This window comes from Uranotaenia lowii, chromosome 3 (assembly GCF_029784155.1).
Source record: "Uranotaenia lowii strain MFRU-FL chromosome 3, ASM2978415v1, whole genome shotgun sequence".
Lineage (NCBI taxonomy): Eukaryota > Metazoa > Arthropoda > Insecta > Diptera > Culicidae > Uranotaenia > Uranotaenia lowii.
In genome coordinates this window covers 197,060,599-197,081,939 of record NC_073693.1, presented here as the reverse complement: position 1 = coordinate 197,081,939, position 21,341 = coordinate 197,060,599, and the positions used below count along the sequence as shown (strand labels likewise).

Here is a 21,341-nt window from a genome sequence, read left to right as displayed (position 1 = left end):
TAATATTCTGTATTATGAGCACTTCCAGCTCTGATAAGCTTTAGATGGGGTATTTTTTGGAGTTGAAAAAATAAGCTATAGAAATTTGAAAAAAAAAAACGATGAAAAGGATTTTTAATAACCATTTTCAAACAGCTTTTTTCACCATCCTCGCCTACGAAGCAGTTTGAATATCTATCCTTTTTGCGCCAAAATTAGATTAAAAAAATGTTTCGCCATATTCCAAACTCGTGGACATGAGCAAGGATGGAAAAATTCGTTCACCAGCATGAACGCTGATGATTCTCAAACACCGCTCCGTTCACGATGATAGCATCGGCGATGCGAGCGTGAACAGACGACCGCTGATTGGTCGGATTGGCAATCCGAATGAATGAACTTTTAAATACGTTCGGGTGAACGAACCGATGGCCGAAACGTTCGCCGCAGTTAACTGGATCGTTTTTTATTTTCACCACGACGTTCGTTGGGTGAATTGATTCGCAAATGATTGTCGAAACACAATCGCCAAACAATTGCACGATTGCATTCGCGAATGTTTCTGCAACCGGTAAAGGATTGCACCATCAGGTGCTTGTTTTTCGGCTAATTTTGTGCGTGGTTTAGCCCCCGCGCTCGCTGACGGTTTGTTTTCTCATGATTTTATTCTAATTTATGTTCGAATAAGAACATTCAGCACTTTTGCACATTGCGTAGATAACTAAACTGACTAAGGGGGGTTTGAAAATGTCCACTCTTGTTTACGAAGCCTAGGGATTTAGCTTTTGTCTACTGGGACATTTTTTTTAACCAAAATTGCCAAATAATCATTGAATTATGTTGAGATTGCAAAAATACAGAATACAAAATTATTACTTTTATATGCGTCACATAAAAGTTATAAAATCCCACACATAAATATTGTAAGCCGACATAGCACTCAAATATCTGCCTACATTCAGGCGATTACGTGCTTGCCTACTTAAAGGCGTTTTGTTTTGATCGAATTGGTTTTCGGAAGGAAATAAAAAATTATTGTTAATTAAAATAACTATAAAAATGCTAAGCCTAATACGTATGTTTCGCGTTCGTATCCCATTGGGACATAAAAGCGAATTCCGCACCGGAAAATCAGCAGCTAAGACGACGTTTATTCGACTGAAACAATATCGACAGCTTTGATCGACACCAGGCCGACGTCCTTGCCTCCTATTTTCAAACCCCCCATTGTCAGTTTAGTTTTCTACGCAATGTGCAAAAGTCCACACTTTCGCTAATTATATGTTGAATGTTCCTATTCGAACATAAATTAAAATAACATCATGAGAAAACAAACCATCAGCGAGAGCGGGGGCTGAAACACGCACAAAATAAGCCGAAAAAAAAAACACCTGATGGCGCAATCCTTTACCGGTTACGGAAACATTCGCGAATGCAATCTTACAATCGTTTTCGACAATCATTTGCGAACGTCGTGGTGAAAATAAAAAACGATCCAATTGAACGCGGCGAATGTTTCGGGCTTCGTTTCGTTCATCCGAACGTATTAAAAGTTCATTCATTCGGGATTGCAATCGTTAGTGTTCATTCTGGTGTGTGAACTTTTTCCTTTCCCGATTGCTTCGATTGGCAGTTAGAATTGAATGAGTTCACCACGGATTGCAGATTGAATGTACTTCGATCCGTTTTTTTCCATGCTTGGACATGAGACATTATAGCTTGAAGTTTTCCCAAACAACACTTATCATGATAATAAAAAATATATTAAATTAGTTATGTATTAAATACAGTGCAAATTTCTTTTTTTTAATAAATTTACTACGGAAAAAATATAAATATTAAAAAAAATATCAGTTGCATCACTAAATAAGTTCTAAGCGTTTTTTTTTTTATTTTCTTTTTGAAAGTCAAATATTCAAAAATGTTGGTAAAATCAAATTTCTAAGTTTACATTTGTCCCGTATATTGGGGCAAGTGTCAATGCAAAGCTTATTTACAAATGCGTCAGAGTAATGGCTTTAAAATGGATTTCATACGTTTTCCTGATTTTTGTTCTATCAAGTTTCACTGATATATCTTCAGTATTCCTGCAGTATAAATTTATGTTTGTTACTCCACTTTTAACGAATGCTGTAAAAAGGGAATGACCTTCATTTACAAAGACATTTAAGAATTGTCAATATTCGCTTCAGTTTCAACATTCGGAATACCCCTTCTGGTCTTTCCAACATATTGAATCATTATGAAGATGAATTTCTTAAAAGTTCGACGTTTGCCCTTGCCCTACCGTGTAAGTTGACAGGAAGGAATATTGTTTTTATCATTTTAAGGGTTTACTAAAAATTTCTAATAAAAATTTTGCGTCCAGTTGAATATAAGTTCTAAAGTCTCGCTTTTCAAAAACGAAGCGGATCAAAAGTCTCTTTTATGCAGCCATGAAACACAAAAACACTTTTCATATTAAGTACGTACTTGAATTAGTATGTAATCAAAAAGTACGATGGTTTTTTCAGAATTATTTGAAATAAAAAGCTTCCATATTCATTTCTAAATTCGTTTCCGTTGTGTATTTGGGCCGAAGTAACAATTTCTAGAAGAAAACATAATTTTAATTTTTTTTAACAGAAAAAGTTGAACGTTTGAACATGTTCTAATGTTCCTTGAATGAAAAGTAGAATGCTACCTACATTAACACGAACTAAATATGGAAGTATTTTTGCAAATCTTTCAATTGGTTTTGATTCGATTGATAAAATACCAATCCGTGTCACATCTAGGCGTTATTTATTACCACGTGCAATTAAGCAAGAAAAAACACATCTAGGTTGCATATCGCCCCCACGTGCATAAGAAACATAGGTACATAGAAACAGGCGCCTGTTTGTTAAATTAGTCCAGCGATCAATGAACAGTATGCTTTAGTTACTATCCACTTGTGACGACGTTTGCTTGACCATAGAGACGAAAAACAAACCCCTCAAATAAAAGAAAATCTCTAAAAATGGATGCCATGACTTTTCAATTTCAGATTTTGACAAAAAAATGTAAATGTATTATTCGATCGGCAAAATTTCAATCTGGGTCTCATCTAGGCGTCATTCATAACCATGTGCTGTACAAATGAGCTAGTAATCAAGGAGAAAAAAATCACATCATGGCTTCATATCGCCACCCCTTGCGTTGAAAATATTCTTGTTTGATAAATACGCGCCAAAATATTCCCACTGATCAGTATGCTATGCCATGGTCACTATCCTTTTGCGACGTTGGCTCGCGACGCCTCGACCATGGAGACGAAAAACAAACCGCCCAAAGGAAGAAAAAATCTGGAGAAAATGGATGTCATGACTTTAATTTGTTTCGAAAAACTACAAATTTTGTATGGAAGCCCCCCCTCCCTTAAGTCGGATGGAGTTTTGACTATTACAGAAACCATCCCCGGCCTCAAAAACCCTCAGATGCCAATTTTGACGATGATCGGTTCAGTAGTTTCCGAGTCTATAGGGAACAGACAGACAGACAAACATTCATTTTTATATATATAGATTAGGCAGACCCATCGAACTGGTTTGTTTTTATCTTCCCGCTTGTTGGTTCGTTATAGTTCATAGTTCAGAACCAACAACTTTGAAAAGAGAGCTGCAGCTGGAGTTCCGAATTGCAATTCAAAGATAGTATATATTATTAATTGAAACTTGATCTCTAAATTTGTTTTTCAAGATCTGAAATTTGTACTCTGTTTTAAAAGCTTCATAATGACTCAAATAATGTCAAAATTTATGGATTTTCAACCTTTTTTTCCCAAAGTGGGAAGTTACAAACTTCCATAAAAACATTTGTCACATCAATTTTGGGTTATGCCAAATATCCGTACGCAAAAAAACCCTCTTATAAAATATGGTCCCTTCTTTGAAAAGCGCTTTATCTTAAACTTACATGGGAGCTCCCCCATCTTTTCCAATTTTGTCTTCCACTGCTTGAAGAAGGTAGGCTGATTTACCTGGCTCGAGTTTACAAAAATTTCTAATTGAAAGAAAAAGATTCGCATATTGAAATTTATTGCATATTGTACTTTATGGAGATAGAATTTTGAAAACCGATCAATAGCGTGAATCGGGACAGTTTTTTGAGTATGTTCCTAATATTGTGTATCATGCTCCTGATAAGCTTTAGATGGTGTTTTTTTTTAAGTTGAAAAAATATGCTATAGAAATTAGAAAAAAAAACTATGAAATGGATTTTTAATAACCATTTTCAAACAGCTTTTTTCACCATCCTCGCCCTTCGAAGCAGTTCGAATATTTATCCTTTTTGAGCCAAAATTTTGTTAAAAATATGTTTCGCCATATACTAAACTGTTGGACATGAGACATTACAGCTTGAAGTTTTCCCAAACAACACTTGTCATGGTATGAAAATTATCGATTTTATAGAGTTAAAATTTCTTTTTTAAATTAAATTTATAAAACCAAAAAAATATAAATATTTAAAAAATATATCAGTTGTATCACTCAATAAATTCTCAGCGTTTTTTATTTTCTCTTTTGAAGTCAAATATTCAAAAATGTTGGCAAAAACAAATTTCTAAGTATACATTTATCCCGTATGTTGGGGCAAGTGTAAATGCAAAGCTTATTTTCAAATGCGTCAGAGTAATGGCTTTATTTCTGTTTGTTTGTTTTATCAAGTTTCACTGATATATCTGCAGTTTTCCTGCAGTATAAATTTATGTTTGTTATTCCACTTTTAACGAATGCTGTAGCTCCCATTTCCATTCCTAGATTCGTTTTAGTTGTGTTTTTGGGCCGAAGAAACAATTTGTAGTAGAAAACATATTTTTTAATTTTTTTGTAAAAGAGAAAAATTGAACGTTTGAACATGCTCTAGTGTTCCTTGAATGAAAGTTCTTTCGGAAAATGAATTCCCTCACTTTTGGTCAATAAAAATCAGTTTATTTTACTGATACCTTTCACTTATGATCACGTCAGTCCTATCTTATCTAATTTAAACAAAAGGCTGTTGATCAGTTCATGTGTCGGATCGGATTTTTTGATCTTCTGTTTCTGTTAAGTACATTTTTACATGTTCAACTAAATGTTTCCTATCTACCTCTGTAGAAAACATCTTATTCATATTTCTTTTATCAATATGATTCAAAAATAACCTTGTAGGCGTAATGGGTTAAAAAATTGTATGCAAATTCTTTACTTTCTGATTTTTTTTTCAATTGTCCGCAAAGTTTTATACCATTATTTCATTAGCATCAGAATTTAATTTATATTTTTTAGATAACAAATGCTACCTGCATTAACACGAATTGAATATAGAAGTATTTTTGCAAATCTTTCAATTGGTTTTGATTCGATTGATAAAATACCAATCCGTGTCACATCTAGGCATCATTTATTTCCACGTGCTGTGTAAAATTAAGCAAGAAAAAACACATCTAGGTTGCATATCGCCCCCACGTGCATAAGAAATATAGGTACTTGGTTGAGAAACAGACGCCTGATTGTTAATTTTTTTCCAGCGACCAATGAACAGTATGTTTTGGTTACAATCCACTTGCGAAGACATTTGTTTGACCATAGAGACGAAAAACAAACCTCTCAAAGAAAAGAAAATCTCTAAAAATGGATGCCATGGCTTTTAAATTTAAGATTTTGACAAAAAAAGGTATATGTTTTATTCGATCGGCAAAATGACAATCTGGGTCACACCTAGGCGTCATTCATAACCATGTGCTGTACAAATGAGCTAGGAATCAAGTAGAAAAAAAAACACTTCAAGGCTTCATATCGCAACCCCTTGCATTGAAAATATGCTTGGTTGAGAAATACGCGCCAAAATATTACCACTGATCAGCATGCTATGCCATGGTTACTATCCTATCGCGACGTTGGCTCGCGACGCCTCGACCTTGGAGACGAAAAACAAACCGCCCAAAGGAAAAAAATCTGGAGAAAATGGATTTCATGACTTTAATTTGTTTCGTAAAATTACAAATTTTGTATGAGAGCCCTACCTCCCTTAAGTCGGATGGAGTTTTGACTATTACAGAAACCATCCCCGGCCTCAAAAACCCCCAGATGCCAATTTTGACGATGATCGGTTCAGTAGTTTCCGAGTCTATAGGGAACAGACAGACAGACAAACATTCATTTTTATATATATAGATGTAAACTCGAGCCGGTTAAATTTGCCTACTTTCTTCAAGCAGTGGGGGACAAATTTGGAAAAGATGGAGGAGCTCCCATGTAAATTTAAGATAAAGAGCTTTTCAAAGAAGGGACCATATTTAATAAGGTTTTTTTGGGTACAGAGTACAAATTTCAGTTCTTGAAAAACGAGTTTAGAGATCAAGTATCTGTAAATAATATATACCATCTTTGAATTGCAATTCAGAACTGCAGCTGCAGCTCTCATTTCAAAGTTGTTGGTTCTGAAGTATGATGAGATTTGATTTAAAAAAATGCTCTCTAAAATGTAAATTTGAATAAATTTTTACAAATTACATTTATTTTCGGAAGGTGTAGCAAAGCACATCGGGTCAGCTAGTCTTATATATTTAGTGCGATAAGCTGTTCATCGTTCTGCGAACACCAAATGAGCACTGCACGGAAAATAAAAAAAAAGGCAAAATTAACCGAGAACCCACCTTTCGATGTAAATTTTTCCTTTTTTCATTCAGCTACGAAAAAGGTGAATTGTATCTTTTCACATTTCACCTTGAAAAAAGAAAATTTTTTCGAGATTCACTGAGAAAAAGGTAGATTGTACCGTTTTCACATTCACTGATTAAAAAGGTAAATGGTATGTTTTGGCTGGTTTCATCAAATAAATATAAAACAAAATCAAAATGGTAAATTGTACCGTTTTTTTTTTCAGCGCAAACCAGGTCAACTTCACCTCGAAAAGGTAGAAAGTACCTTTTTCTGATTTACCTTTTTTCTAGATGAATTGTACCTTTTTGTTCTGTTCAATTCATGTAAACTTCACCTTGCTATGAGGTAACCTTTTTTGGATTAACATTTTTTCTAGGTGAATTCTACCTATTTTATCTGCTCGAATCAGGTAAACCTAACCTCGGTGAGGTAACAGTTAACTTTTTGGATTTCACAAGCATTCACCTTTTTATTTTGGTAAAATTTACCCTTCTTTAAACTGCCGTAAATGGCCTTTTTTTAATTTTTTTATTTACCTTTTTTATAGGTGAATTGTACCGTTTCCCAGCTCATTTTATGTAGAATTCACCGCGCTGCGAGGTCAGCTTTACCTTGAAGAAAACCTTTTGGGATTTACTTTTTTTCTAGGTTAATTTACATTTTTATTCAGCTCAATTGGCCGCAGCCCGTGGCGTATGAGATCGAATCCCGGTCAAGGCCTACAAAGTACACTTTCTGTGGGTTAGTGGTTTTAGCATTTGTAAGATGTAGGTAGGCCAACATATCCTCGAAAGTTTGTACGCTTAGAGTTAAGAAAAAGAAATCTCTTCGAGGATACATCAAGTTTGATTGAGAACCTGTATGTGTTTATGTTCGTTTAAAAAAAATCAGGTAAACTTCAGCTCGCTACGAAGAAAAATTAACCTTTTTCGGATTCACCTTTATTATCGGTAAATTTTACCTTTTCCCAGCTCGATTCAGGTAAACTTTACCTTGCTGTAGGGTGAGTTTCACCACGAAAAGAGAGGAGTTACCTTTTTGATTTCACGAGCGTTCGCCTTTTTATATCGGTAAATTTTATCTTTTTATTACGCCGGAACAAATATTTTAATCTTCTTCCGTCCCTTGGAGTTGAAATATCGCGAATCATCATTAACATAGTCACAAACTTTTTAAACTCAACTTAGATTAAATATAACTTTTTCATGTGTCAAAATATAAGAATTCAATATATGCTTAAAAATATGCATGAATTGAGTATAAACAGTATGCGCATGTATAACTTCGTGTTGGCTTCGGGCGGGCAAAAAAGATAAAGCTTGCACCTCGCTTTTAAGGAATTTCCTCAAGCATGACATCAGATTAGTTTTCTTTATAAACCGATATCCAGAGTTGTTGTAAGCGCCAGTACCAGAAACGTCGGTTGATAGTGACTTATTCTGAATGGTTTCTTGAAAAGTCCTGACAGAAGCCAACATTTATTTTCAAGTTGATCATTAAGTGATTTCTTATTTATGCATGTTCACCATACTTGATGGTTTTCTTTAAAAAAAATATTGGGTCCACAGATGAAAATTTTCAATAATTGTTTTATTTCGGCTAGAAATATTCGTGACATAACTCTTACCTTTTCAGTTACACTTTTGAACTGTGGGAAAGTAACCTCAAAAGCAATCATGTCCTTGAACGGACATCAACGTTTTGTTAACTAAAATTTTGGAGGTTGTTTTTCCTTTTCTTATCCATATGAGTTATAAAGAAAACGAATGAGTTATAAAGAAAACAATTACCCACAATTTGATGTACGAAGCTTCTCAATTGACCAACAAAGAACGAAGTTATGCTTATTTGAAGTTGTGACGTGAATTCACTCAGTTCAAACAGAACAGGGTAGTTGACTGAATTCACGTCACGAAATATAAAGTTATACTGTGGTAATACTGAACCATTCTTTGGAGCCTTCAAATTTTATGTACACTTTCAAAAACGATATTTTGTTGTTCCGACTTTTACAATCATAAATTTTCAGTATCTGCACCTAACTTTTTCCTTATTTTGATTGGCACTTGAATAGCAACATATTGAGGGATCATATGTTAAAATTACTACTGTCTGCATTTAAAGATTCACCAAAAAAAATTATTTTTTTATCTTTTTGTATTTTTATTTGAAAATAATGATTAAAAAAAATCAACTAAATTATGCTCGATTTGTAAAAATCCGACCATCTGGAGGGTCAAAACAGCTTTCAGAGCATATTTTTCATATAAAATTTAACAAAAAATCAAATTTTGTGACGTGAATTCACTCATTCGTGCTGATGTAACTCAGCTAGATTCCAACCGATTTCTATAAATTTTAGAGTTTTAAAATCGTCTTATCATTTTCAAAGAAAATCTCATTTTTTTATTTAAAAAAATGTCAGTGTTTTTTTTTGTAAAATTAAAAACTTCCCTTTTTTTGTGACGTGAATTCACTCATTTGCGACTGTTTTTGTTCGCTTTTCAAACCAACTACATTGGATATAAACAAATTCATTTTTCTACAAAATGAAGCCCTGTTTTTTGGCTTCTGAACATACTAAAAATATTTCCAAAAAAATCATTCATATTTTAAAATTAATGATTTTGTAAAAGTTGTCAAAAACACCCCCCTTTTTTAACAAAAAAACTAATTTTCAAAATCATCTAAAACATGTCTAAAAAAACTTTTTTCTCTTTTTTCCGTTGGTTTCGTGTGATTTTAATTATCAAAATCATAGACAATTTTGAGATTTTTTGATACGCGAACGGATTAAAATCACTTTTGGGCGGTACAAGCGCGTGGAATGTGTCTATAGTTGTTTTTATTTCCAGATGTAGCAACCGGAAATCTGATCGATCAAACTTTGCAGACTTTCGGATCTGCTACCGTTAGTCTCTGCTTTCAGAAAAATGTCTGAATAGAAAAAATTACAAGAGTTTTAATGTCCCAAAAAGTGTGGTTATTATTTCATTTGAAAAATCTTATGATACTTCTAATCGTTGATTGTACCAAGACCAGAAATGTTATTCTGATGATTTAGTTATTGATTGTAGAGTGTTTAAAGCTTCTTAATGGTTTAATTACATCAAAAAGTTCAAACTTTTACAGAACTTTGAACAGTCTTTCATGAACAAATATTTGATTCTAGGATATAAATTGGACTTTCTTCTTACATTTATGATCAGATTTCAAATAACCTACTACTTTTTTAAAAATATTTTGTTTTTGATGAAAATCCTTCATCCTTTTTAATGATTTTTGAAGGGTTTCATGATTTTCATTGTCAACCTCAGACACGGGTACCACAAGGATGTTACAGTGTTATAAATACAGTAGTTTTCGATTTTATCACTGTTCGATTTTATCAATACTCGCCAAATTCACGCTCGATTTTATCACGGTTATTGTTTCGATTTTATCACGCTTTTTAAGAAATCATTCCAAAACAATTTTTTCAATGACATTTTTCATGGTTTATGTTATGGTATATAAGTATAAAATTATATGAAAAAGCCATTGAACTTACTTTAGCTGTATAGTGTTTAAAATCGTCATTTGTATTTTAAAAACAATTGCAATAATCAACATAAGTATTTTAACATCACGCTAATGCTAAGGTTATTTGTACTTGGTTTGTACTTGGTTAGCCGCTCTAAAAACGTAGACTTTTTTGGTTATGCGAATCATATAACGATGTGGGTAAATTTAAGTGTTTTTGAAAAGAGATAAGTGTCTCTGTTTCTTTTTAAATTTGTTTATTTGAAATGATGGTGTGCGTAGTCCTAATTGGACAGCCTTTAGTATTGTATGAATGGATAATTTTGGACGATCAAAATGCTTGCATTGCCTTAGAATAAAGTCTGCTTCATTTAATATTGGAACAAATTCTTTTGCTCATTGTGGCGCTCCTAGTGGACGGATTTGGAAACTTTTTTCACCCACGTGTCGGGAAATTCATTACCTTTCACCATGTATTTATGTCATAACATCAAACGATAGCATTTTGTAAACAACCGCCATGGAAGCCGAACGGAGAGATCAAATTGTGCACAGTTTTCTTAAAAATCCATTGTTGTCGGCATCGAAGCTAGCTAAACAGCTTAAAATGCCCAGAAATACCGTATGGCGTGTTATCAAGCAGTACAAGGAAACATTGACGACGGCTCGGACGCCGCATTCGAAGCGTCGGAGTGGAACTGTCGACCGGAAACTGCGTGGGAAAGTCATCAAGGCCGTCAAGAGGAATCCCAATCTTTCAGACCGCGATTTGGCCAATAAGTTCCAGGCCGCTCACAGTACGGTGCGACGAATTCGTCTCCGGGAAGGAATAAGGTCATTCCGAGCCAGCAAACAGCCAAATCGGACGCTGAAGCAGAACAATGTGGCCAGAATCCGTGCTCGAAAGCTGTACGACCAAGTGCTGACCAAGTTCGACGGATGTAAAGTCTGCTTCATTTAATATTGGAACACAAACATTTGCGTGTAGTTCAGTCATTTATTAACGAATTCATAATTTGTTTTTCATACAAATGTAGCATTTTCTTTACTCTTTCATAAAAAAATTCAAAAAATTATTCATTGCTGTTTCGAAGAAATTCTCGTACTCGTACTCGTAAGAAAACTGTGCACAATTTGATCCCTCCGTTCGGCTTCCATGGCGGTTGTTTACAAAATGGTATCGTTTGGTGTTATGACATAAATACATGGTGAAAGGTAATGAATTTCCCGACACGTGGGTGAAAAAAGTTTCCAAATCCGTCCACTAGGAGCGCCACAATGAGCAAAAGAATTTGTTCCAATATTAAATGAAGCAGACTTTATGTAAAAAGATCTCAGATCTCATGAAAAAGGAAGGATTATCTGCCATAAAAAAAGTTAAAGAAACACCTTTTAAAAGTCTCATTTGAACAAATTTCAAAATATGTTTCGAAAAGTTTAACTTTCCAGTTAATCCAAGGTGTACAGATTAAAATATTGAAATTTAAAATTTGCAGAAGGTAATTTTTAAATGAAGGTTTTTTAAAATTATTTTCCAAAATCGACATTAGAGACTGTTAAATTTTCATAAAAAATAAATTATTCACTTTAATTAGATGTACACTATCAAATTGATATTCTACATGGTTTAATTTTGAGAAAAAAATATCTTAAAATTGCTATAGAAAAGAGTAATTTGAACTGAAATCGATACTTTGTGTTTCGTAAACTTTGCTAATTACATCTTCTGATCGAAATTTATTGATACAAAAAGTTTCCACTATTGAAAAAACCATTAATTCTAGAGTTTGTTTTGATTAGGTCGTATGAGCCACTCAACGAGTTTCGAGGAAATCGTGAGGAAAGTTTCAAAACACCTTTTTAATTTTAGTACTAAAACTAATATTCAGAATTGTCTGAAAACTTAGTTTCCAATCATAAAATGGATAAATAATATGCCTGTGTATTCGATATGGGCATTACTTTTGTTCTTACAAGTCAACATGTATTTTCAACCTTTCGCATTGATGGTTTGGCGCAAACCTCGTTTTGCTAACTTTTGAATTCAATCTTGATAAATGATTGAATTTGCCCAAAACATCGCTTTTCCATTTGAATTGTGTGTAGTGAAGATAAGAACAATCGGAAGCACAAATACCTCTTAGAAGTGCCTGCTCGATGGTTCCTTGAATCGGTGCTGCGCTGGAATGTCCTTCGGCGAAATGTTTCTATGGGACAGGACACTATTAGCACCTTTGTCTCAGTTGATCCAGCAAGTACAGCGTAAACGTTTCCAGCGCTGACAATCTGTTCAGAAAGTACACCTGTTGTAGTCAAAAAAATATATGAATGTCACGGCTAGTAAAAATTATCACTTATCTCACTTACCCAGCAAAAGCTTAAGCCATTCGTTCTTCTAAGCCAGCTCACACACTCTTACAACCGATTTTATCTGATTTATTTGCAATTTTCATAAAATTTCATGCACTTTCTTCAAAAACGCAAAAGGACCGAACAACCAATCAGCCGAACTGTTGTTTACGTCCTTTTGCACGCACGGCAATTTAGCGCAACGCAAAAAATGGTTAAAACCGAATTGCACTTATAAATGAGAAAGTCATTATACGTCTAAAATTCAAATAGTTTTGTTGAAGTTAATTAATGACCAAATGAATCCATGTTATTAGTAAATATAGAATACATTTTTTACAATAGTTTGCAGTCTAAAACTCAATTTTGTTTATAATGGTTCATAGAATGAAATCGAAACAAACTCTAGAATTATTGATTTAAGACAATTAAAACACATTTTTCACTTTAATTTTTTTTTCGCCAAATTCACGCTGAAATTTTTTTTGACTGCGATAAAATCGAAAAACTACTGTATGTAATAAAATCAACTTTTTGTTCATGTTTGATTGCATAATTTGCATAAGTGCATAATTGCATAAGTGTATGTAAAAATGTTGTCAAATTAGAGTTTACATATTTCATATTCATATTGATATTTCATATTTGAAGCATAACTCAAAAACTGTTCTACTGGGATTTTTTTGAATTTCATTTTCTGATTCAACGCCCAATTTGACATTAAAAATATTGGTTGGTAAATCGAGTTCACGATTTTTTTTAAATTTTGTAAACTAGTGTTATCGAATCTTGGTGAGCGATTTCTTATCGACATGATTCAGCAAAGCATCCAAAAATCTGAGTTCTTTGCAAAAACAATATCTGTAAGTCTGTGATTTGATCAGGGAAACAAATCGAACCGATCTGATAATGATAACTGGTTTATCACTTGTGTAACACTTAGCGATAAATTTTAAAAAACTGATGACTTCTCATTCCTTTCCAATGCCGATCAAGATAACTTGTTCGAACTTTGCTCTAGTGAACATCAGATTTCTTGATGTGCGCCCCGTGCAATTGTTGGTATTTTTGATGGTGCGTCTACCGATCGGGTCGGTCCGGCCCGGCACCTTGTGCGTCATCAAGCAATTGTTGGTATTTTTGGTATTTTTTGTTGGTGCGTCTACCGGTCGGGTCGGCCCGGCACCTTGTGCATCAAGCAATTGTTGGTGTCCTCCTTGAGTGCCAGCAAATTGTTGTTGCTTATCCTTAACGTTACAAGAGGCGATAAGTTTGAATCGGAAAGCACAACTTATCGGGAGCAAAATTGAAGTTGATAAGCGCTAGGTAAAGTGTTCTTGAGGATGAAAATCTCTCTCAAGGTTGTTTTGATCGGCAAATTCTATCGGAGGATAACGATTTTTGGATTCCCTGGATTTGATTCGTAAATTCTGTGATGGTTTTTCATTATGCTATTTTCGAAAATTTAATCGAAAAGTCATGTGAAACTTTGATAAATTAAGTTAATCTACTTTGAAAATAGCAATCCACAGTACCAAAATAATGAGATTTTTATAAAACAGCTTTAGAAATCCTATCTCAGTACTATCAAAATTGAGTTGTAAAAATCAAAGTTTTTAAGTCTGTAAAAAAATCTAGACCATACATGTAAACTATAACTTTGCTAATGTGGTTAAAAATCTATGAGATTGTAATTTTGTGTGATAACCACAACTTCCCCAACATCCGGATGGAATGATATTATACGAAATTTTTACCTACCAAACAGAAAAAGTGTGGTACCTAATTGATTCTCAAATTCTACATATGAAGTTGATGTAAAATTCAAACAGGAAATAAATGAATTTCGAAAAAATAAACATCTATAAATGAAGTTTCGTTCGAAAAAAACTTCATGATACCAACAAAATTTCAAAATTATGGATCTTGTTGGGTAACTACTATTTTTTCAGGAACATTTTTATTTTTTCCACGCTTGAACTTCATGAGTGCTTGGACTTCAATTTTCATAGAGCCAACTATTACAAGATACTTTAAACAATCAATGGTTATCTTCGACCTGCTCCTTATCAGATGCAAACATCATTACTGATGGCAAAGATATTTGTGTAGAACAAGGCCGTTTGATAAACCGCTTTTCATTCAACCTCCACCTTGTTGAAAAGTGATGAAGATAGCTCTGGTTCTCAATCGAGTTTATTGAGACTCATATTACTTAAACGCTGTTCCTCGGCTGGAGAGAAAAAAAGCCGCCCAAGCGTTGCAAATTAATTGATAGACTTCAGATTATTTTAGCACTTGGACTCCTCCTTCTTCCACTGAACGAGCATATGTTGCTGCTCTTCAAAGAGCTTACCTTAGAATAATTACCTTACCTACATAAGTTGATAAGATTGCATCAGCCAATTTCAGAGTCTTACGACATTTAGAAAATTTGTGTGCTTATATTTAGTCATAGTTCCGATGCCTATTCCTTATTCTTATTAAATTTTTAAAATAAAAAATTCTTGTTTAACTAAAGGAAAGCAAAAACCCATGAAGTTATTCATACATTATACAATTCACTCACTCAATTAGAATAAAAATAGTCTGAAAAAAATCAACCATGAAAACAAAACAAACAAGATGTTACGTTCCCAAAACCGATACAGTAGAAATAATTAGCACTGATCGTTATTTATTGCTAATAAGCCTGGCACGCCATTTTATCATATTTGCAATGTTCATTGGTTGGCAATGACAATTATTTGGCAAAGAAACCCTATCAACCGTATAAAATTCCGCTCGTCTCCGAGGTGCCTTCAACAGAACTAAACAACAACAACAAGTGCATATGATATCTGATCCGCCGTAATTGGATGACACTCATTCACTCGGTTCCTTTTAACTAGACGTGTTTTTCGGCACCACCAATGACTACGTGACGGCACCCGTGGCTCGGTACAATTCGGTCTGGGGCATTCCCTTCATAACGACGGCCGGCCTTTCGGATGCATTCAGTTTTACGGAGCAGTACTCGACGCTGATCCGAATGGCGGGTTCATTTGCGCAAACTGGGACCGCCATGAAAACGATACTCGATCAGTACAACTGGACGTACTATGCGCTGATCTGGCAGGAGCTGAAGCCGAGCCTTGGCAAGGGACATTCGGATTGCAGCAGGGCCATGTACTCGGTTGATGAGGCGCTGCGCAAGAAAAGTACCATCGTGAAGGAAATTGTCGATGGGGAAATGAATGCCACCACCTATCTGGAGCTGATGGAGCAGGTCAAAAGCCGATCGAGAAGTGAGTACAAATTCCAGTTGAATATCTACTATTTTTTTATTTCTTATGTTTTAATTAGTGTTAAAATCATCTCCATTAACCATTAAGTAAATATATAAATATACATTTGCACTCAAAGCATCTCAAGAGAGTAAAATCTGAAAGATAAATTGAAAAAAGAGGGTTTTTGAAGAAGCTACTGACATATGTTGCACAAAATCTATACAAAACTTACTGTACAAAACTTCTCTATTACCATGTTGAATTTCTGAGCCAAACTACTAATAGAATTTATGAATGTAAAAATCAAAGAAATAAACGTAAATTCTTCTCGCAAAATTCACGCTCGATTTAATCACGGTTATTGTTTCGATTTTATCACGTTTTCTAGCAATCACTCAGAAACCATTTCCAGGACCTTGACCAGGACCATTTCAAAAGCATAGAGCGTCTTTGTTCATGATATTTTTTATGGTTTATGTTATGGTATATAGGTATTCAATAATATGAAAAAACCATTGAACTGCTTTTTTCTGGCTGTATATCGTTTAAAATCGTCTTTTGGATTTTGAATCTATTTGAATTAATCGACATAAGTATTTTAACGTCACGCTAATGCTAGTGTTATTATTTGTGCTTGATTAGCCGTTCTAAAAAAGTAAACTTTTTTGGTTATGCTAATCATGTAAATATGTGGGCGAATTTAAGCGTTTTTTAAAAGAGAGTGTCTATGATTTCTTGGTTCAATTTGTTTATTTGAAAAGGTGTCCTGATTGGACAGCCTTTAGTATTGTCTGAATGGATATCAAGATGGAGATCAAAATGCAGTTCTGCTAGCTTTGCCTCAAAATATGTAAAAAAGACTTAGATTTCTGTTTTTGTACATATGATAAACAAGGGATAATCTGCCCATAAAGCAAATTTCGAGAAACACACTTTGAAAGTTTATCAAAGGTGTGAAGAAAAAATATTGAAATTTGAAATTTTCAAAAGAAATTTTGTTGATGCATTTTTCTTTGACCTCTTTTTCAAAATCGATATAAGAGATAACGACTGTGAAATTTCCATTAAAAACTAAATAGTTCACTTTAATTAGATGTAGACTATCAAATTGATATTCTACATTTTTTTTTATTCAAGAGAAAATCTAAAAATAGCTATAGAGAAGAATAATTTGAACTGAAATCGATCCTTTGTGTCTATCAAAGATTAGATGATTACATCTCATGATTAAAATTTATTGATACAAAACGTTTCCACCACTGAAAACATTATACATTATTGATTAAAGAAAATAAAAATACTTTTTTCCACTTTAATTTTTAGTTTCGCCAAATTCACGGTTTCGCCATATTCACGGTAAATTTATAATTCAGCTGCTGGAGTTGAAATACTATGTGGTTTGTGGAATCGCGACGAGATTTCTCAAAGAAGTTCTTCTGAATCCGAAAAAAGTGATTGATTCCGTATGGGGCCGTTCAGATACCACGTGGACAACTTAGGGGGGAGGGGGGTTTGGAAAAGTCCACGCTTGTTCACGGAGAGGGGGGTAGGGGTTCGGGTCATGTCCACTTTTTTTTTTTTTTATTTATTAAACTCCACACTATTTCCTAATAGACACACTCGATCATAAACCATAAAAGCGCCGGGAATAAAAATAATAAAAAGGCAAAAAATTGTGTTTTCTAACTGTCAAATTAGATTTAGAAAAAAAAATCAAATCTGTCCACATGGACATTCGGGGAGTGGGGTTGGGGTTTTCCAAATGTCCACGCTTGTCCACGGAGGGGGAGGAGGGGGTCAAAAATCTAATTTTTCTGTTCACGTGGTATCTGTACCCTATTTTGTATCTTGGGTTCTACAACAAGATGTTCCGAAGCAGTTAGATTAACACTTTAGCTCTCCATTTTTCGAAGATATGGCATTTGAATGGATTTGGTTCAAGCATCATGATAACTTCGAGTAAGTCTCCCACGCTGTTGCATGTTAGCAAAACACAGCTTTTTCCGGAAAACTAAAAATTAATTACACTGAGCAATGAACGGGTTTTAAAAACATAGACGATTGCGAAGTTCACTTTTTCTTACCATATTCGTCAATAAAACCTTGAATAATATTCCGTTTAACACTAAAATTTAAAATTTTCCGTTTTGTTTTGGAAAAACAGTACGCCAAATGACATTTCCACTCATAATATCATCATTTTGATAGCAGTGCCCTCTGAGTGTCTTTTCATGCTGAAAATCACCAATCACGACGACAAACAGTCACAAAGTGAGAAATTAAAATTTGGTTGCTAAGTTTTCATCGGCTGTTTGTAACCAACCTGTATACTAGGGTGTCCCAAAATTGCATTACTTCTGGGAATCTGGGGGCTCACCCTCCAAATGGTCGATTAGGATGTGCAGAACAAACTTTTGTATGGGGCCGACTAAAAAAAATCATGTTTAGAGGTTCCGCAAGCGCGATCTTTAAAAAAAGTCCACTTTTAAAAGATTTGATTTTAAATAAATTCTGGGTCCAAAAATTTTCATAAAATTTATATATTTCATATTTTTTTAATTTTGTTTGAGTTAAAAACTACACGTAAAAAATACAAAATGGACCAAATTTTTATCAAAATGTAAAACTAGCAAGCTATTTTCATGGAAAAAAAATTTTTTGGTCCAAAAATTTTGAATTCAATTGACCAAAATGTGTACCAAGCGTAGAATATTTTTAATACCAATGCCATCAAAAGATGCGGATTTTTGTGCACTTAAACTTTGCTGAACAAAACATGTGGTTTGTATCAACGTGTGAACAGCTATTCACGATTTAATGCTTAACAAAAACAACAATTTAGGATATTTTTTATTTAATTTATCAAATTTGTCTTAATAAATACCTACTTTAAAATCAAAATACTTGCAAAAAAGGACTTTGATGGTTAAAGGAAATAATCAGAAGGCCATATGCCGAATTTGAGCAGAATCGGACAACAAGAAGGGGTTGCACTGAATCTAAAGTGTGAAAGGGATTCTGAGACATAGTGTTCTAAAGAAGCATAAAAAACTGGTTTTTCATCATGCATTTTTGTCTTTACCAATCGATTGCTTGATTATAAAGGTTTTATTAAAATTTCAATTAAGACTAACATTTCACTTGAAGACTGCAACTCGATTGGACTTAAAACAAAAAAGTTATGGCTGTTCCAAGATTGTATTTTTGTGGCAAATTGTCGTTTAACACACAATGAGTACTTTTTACTCATTGAGTTTTACAGGACAATTTGTAACCAAAATACAATCTTTGAACAGCCATAACTTTTTTGTTTTAAGTCCAATCGAGTTGCAGTCTTGAGGTGAAATGTTAGTCTTAATTGAAATTTTAATAAAACTTACATAACCAAGCAATTGATTGATAAAGACAAAAATGTATGATGAAAAACCAGTTTTTTATGCTTCTTTAGAACACTATGTCTCAGAATCCCTTTCACACTTGAGATTCAGCGCAACCCCTTCCTGTTGACCGATTCTGCTCAAATTCGGCATATGGCCTTCTGATGACTCCTTTAAGCCATCGAAGTCCTTTTTTGCAAGTATTTTGATTTTAAAGTAGGTATTTATTAAGACAAATTTGATAAATTAAATAAAAAATATCCTAAATTGTTATTTTTGTTAAGCATTAAATCGTGAATAGCTGTTCACACGTTGATACAAACCACATGTTTTGTTCAGCAAAGTTTAAGTGCACAAAAATCCGCATCTTTTGATGGCATTGGTATTAAAAATATTCTACGCTTGGTACACATTTTGGTCAGTTGAATTCAAAATTTTTGGACCAAAAAATTTTTTTTTCTTGAAAATAGCTTGCTAGTATTACATTTTGATACAAATTTGGTCCATTTTGTATTTTTTACGTGTAGTTTTCAACTCCAACAAAATTAAAAAAATATAAAATATATAAATTTTATGAAAATTTTCAACCCAGAATTTATTTAAAATCAAATCTTTTGAAAGTGGACTTTTTTTAAAGATCGCGCTTGCGGAACCTCTAAACATGATTTTTTTTAGTCGGCCCCATACAAAATTTTGTTCGGCACATCCTAATCTACCATTTGGAGGGTGAGCCCCCAGATTCCCAGAAGTTATGCAATTTTGGGACACCCTACTGTATACACATCTCAGGTGGCGATGGAAATCCCGTGCTTAGTGTTAGTGAAAGTTTTTTTCGAAAACATTGTAACCCTGCCAATTCGTGACGTCAGTTGCATTTTCGAACAAACAACCATCATCGCTGTATCAGCGAAAACTAGAGAAAAAAACCATTGCCAACTGCTGTTTACGATTCTCGCCTAGGATACATAAACATCCTGGCAAGTGACGTAGGCTTTGTTTACCTTTTTACTTTTTGAATAACGAGTTCTGTAATAGTGTGCGTGTTTCTTCATCACCTTCTTCGTACCACATTGGTTTGTACCTTCTAGCAGTGGCTCCAGAGAGCTCACTGAAGTTGAAATAAAAAAGTGTCCTTGATCACTGACCTACTTTTTTTTCCTGACAAATACATTTTTAAACTTAGAAACTACAATGATCTTCTCATTTTTTTATGAACAAACTCAAACAAATATAGGATATCTATGAAACTTGATGTTTCCTCGAGAGATTCCAATAACTTAACACTTAGCGTAGATCTTCCGAAGTTATGATGGCTAGCTTTTCGTTTGCAAAAAGCTTAACTTTGTCGAGCAGGATCAACATCGTTGAATCCTTGGATCGTTGGATCGTTGAAAAAGACTGGGAAACGTCAGCGTGTCCACACTGAAATCTTGTGATATTTCCACTGTTATGAGCCTCCTGCTGTAGAGTGAAGGACACAAATTAAGCTGTTAAACTGTTTCAGCTTAAACTCTGTTACATCATGGTATGATCTATCAAGTCAAATGCGTCTCTCAGTTGTTCGAGCAACACGACCTTTAGATTGATTTCAGTTTTAAAAAGCGTGGCTCCAGAGAGGCCAATCGAAAGACCAACAACTGTGATGATTGTACCTAGTTAACATAACAACGATTTTCAAGTAAAAAATATATCTACCGTTTTGAAAACATAGGTAGCCATTTAATTATAATCCGATTAAAGCATCGATGAATAATACCAAACTCTATTTATTTAGAAACTCCCCTGCTGGAAGACCAATTAGAGTTCTGTAAAAGTTTCCAGAGCAATTTTTCGTAAGTCTAGCAATTAATGAACCTTTATCAAAAACAGCTTCCATCGCGTTTTGATTCCGACTGTGCTTCTGTTTGGCGCAGATTCAATAAATTTTTCCCGTAAAGATATATCCTTTTTTTTTCATTTCGTTCGAACTGCAAACAAAATGTGGCTCGGAAGCGGTAGCAGGGAAAACTTTTCCTATTTGGCCCCCACCAGCTTGTTTGAGTTGCGGCCGAGGAAATGTTTGCTAAAATTGTGTGTGTATGCTACTACATGTGCGAAAAGAAAATAAAGAAATTCAATATTTGCGTGCAGCGATTAGAGCGTCCTACCGGGGAAAAAGTTTCGTTGACTGTTTGTTTGTA

General features: G+C 34.1%; 1 protein-coding gene across 3 annotated transcripts in view; it reads left to right on the top strand.

Annotated features, from left to right (window-relative positions):
• The window catches only part of LOC129757006 (atrial natriuretic peptide receptor 1), a 278,572-nt gene that overhangs the window by 150,891 nt on the left and 106,340 nt on the right, over window positions 1-21,341 (top strand). The window contains exon 3 of one of the 3 annotated variants that reach the window (XM_055754093.1): window positions 15,407-15,802. The exons of the other annotated variants lie outside the window; for them this stretch is intronic. Coding sequence (XP_055610068.1) covers window positions 15,407-15,802 — 396 coding nt within the window. The remainder of the gene's footprint in view (window positions 1-15,406; window positions 15,803-21,341) is intronic. 3 annotated transcript variants of the gene reach the window in all.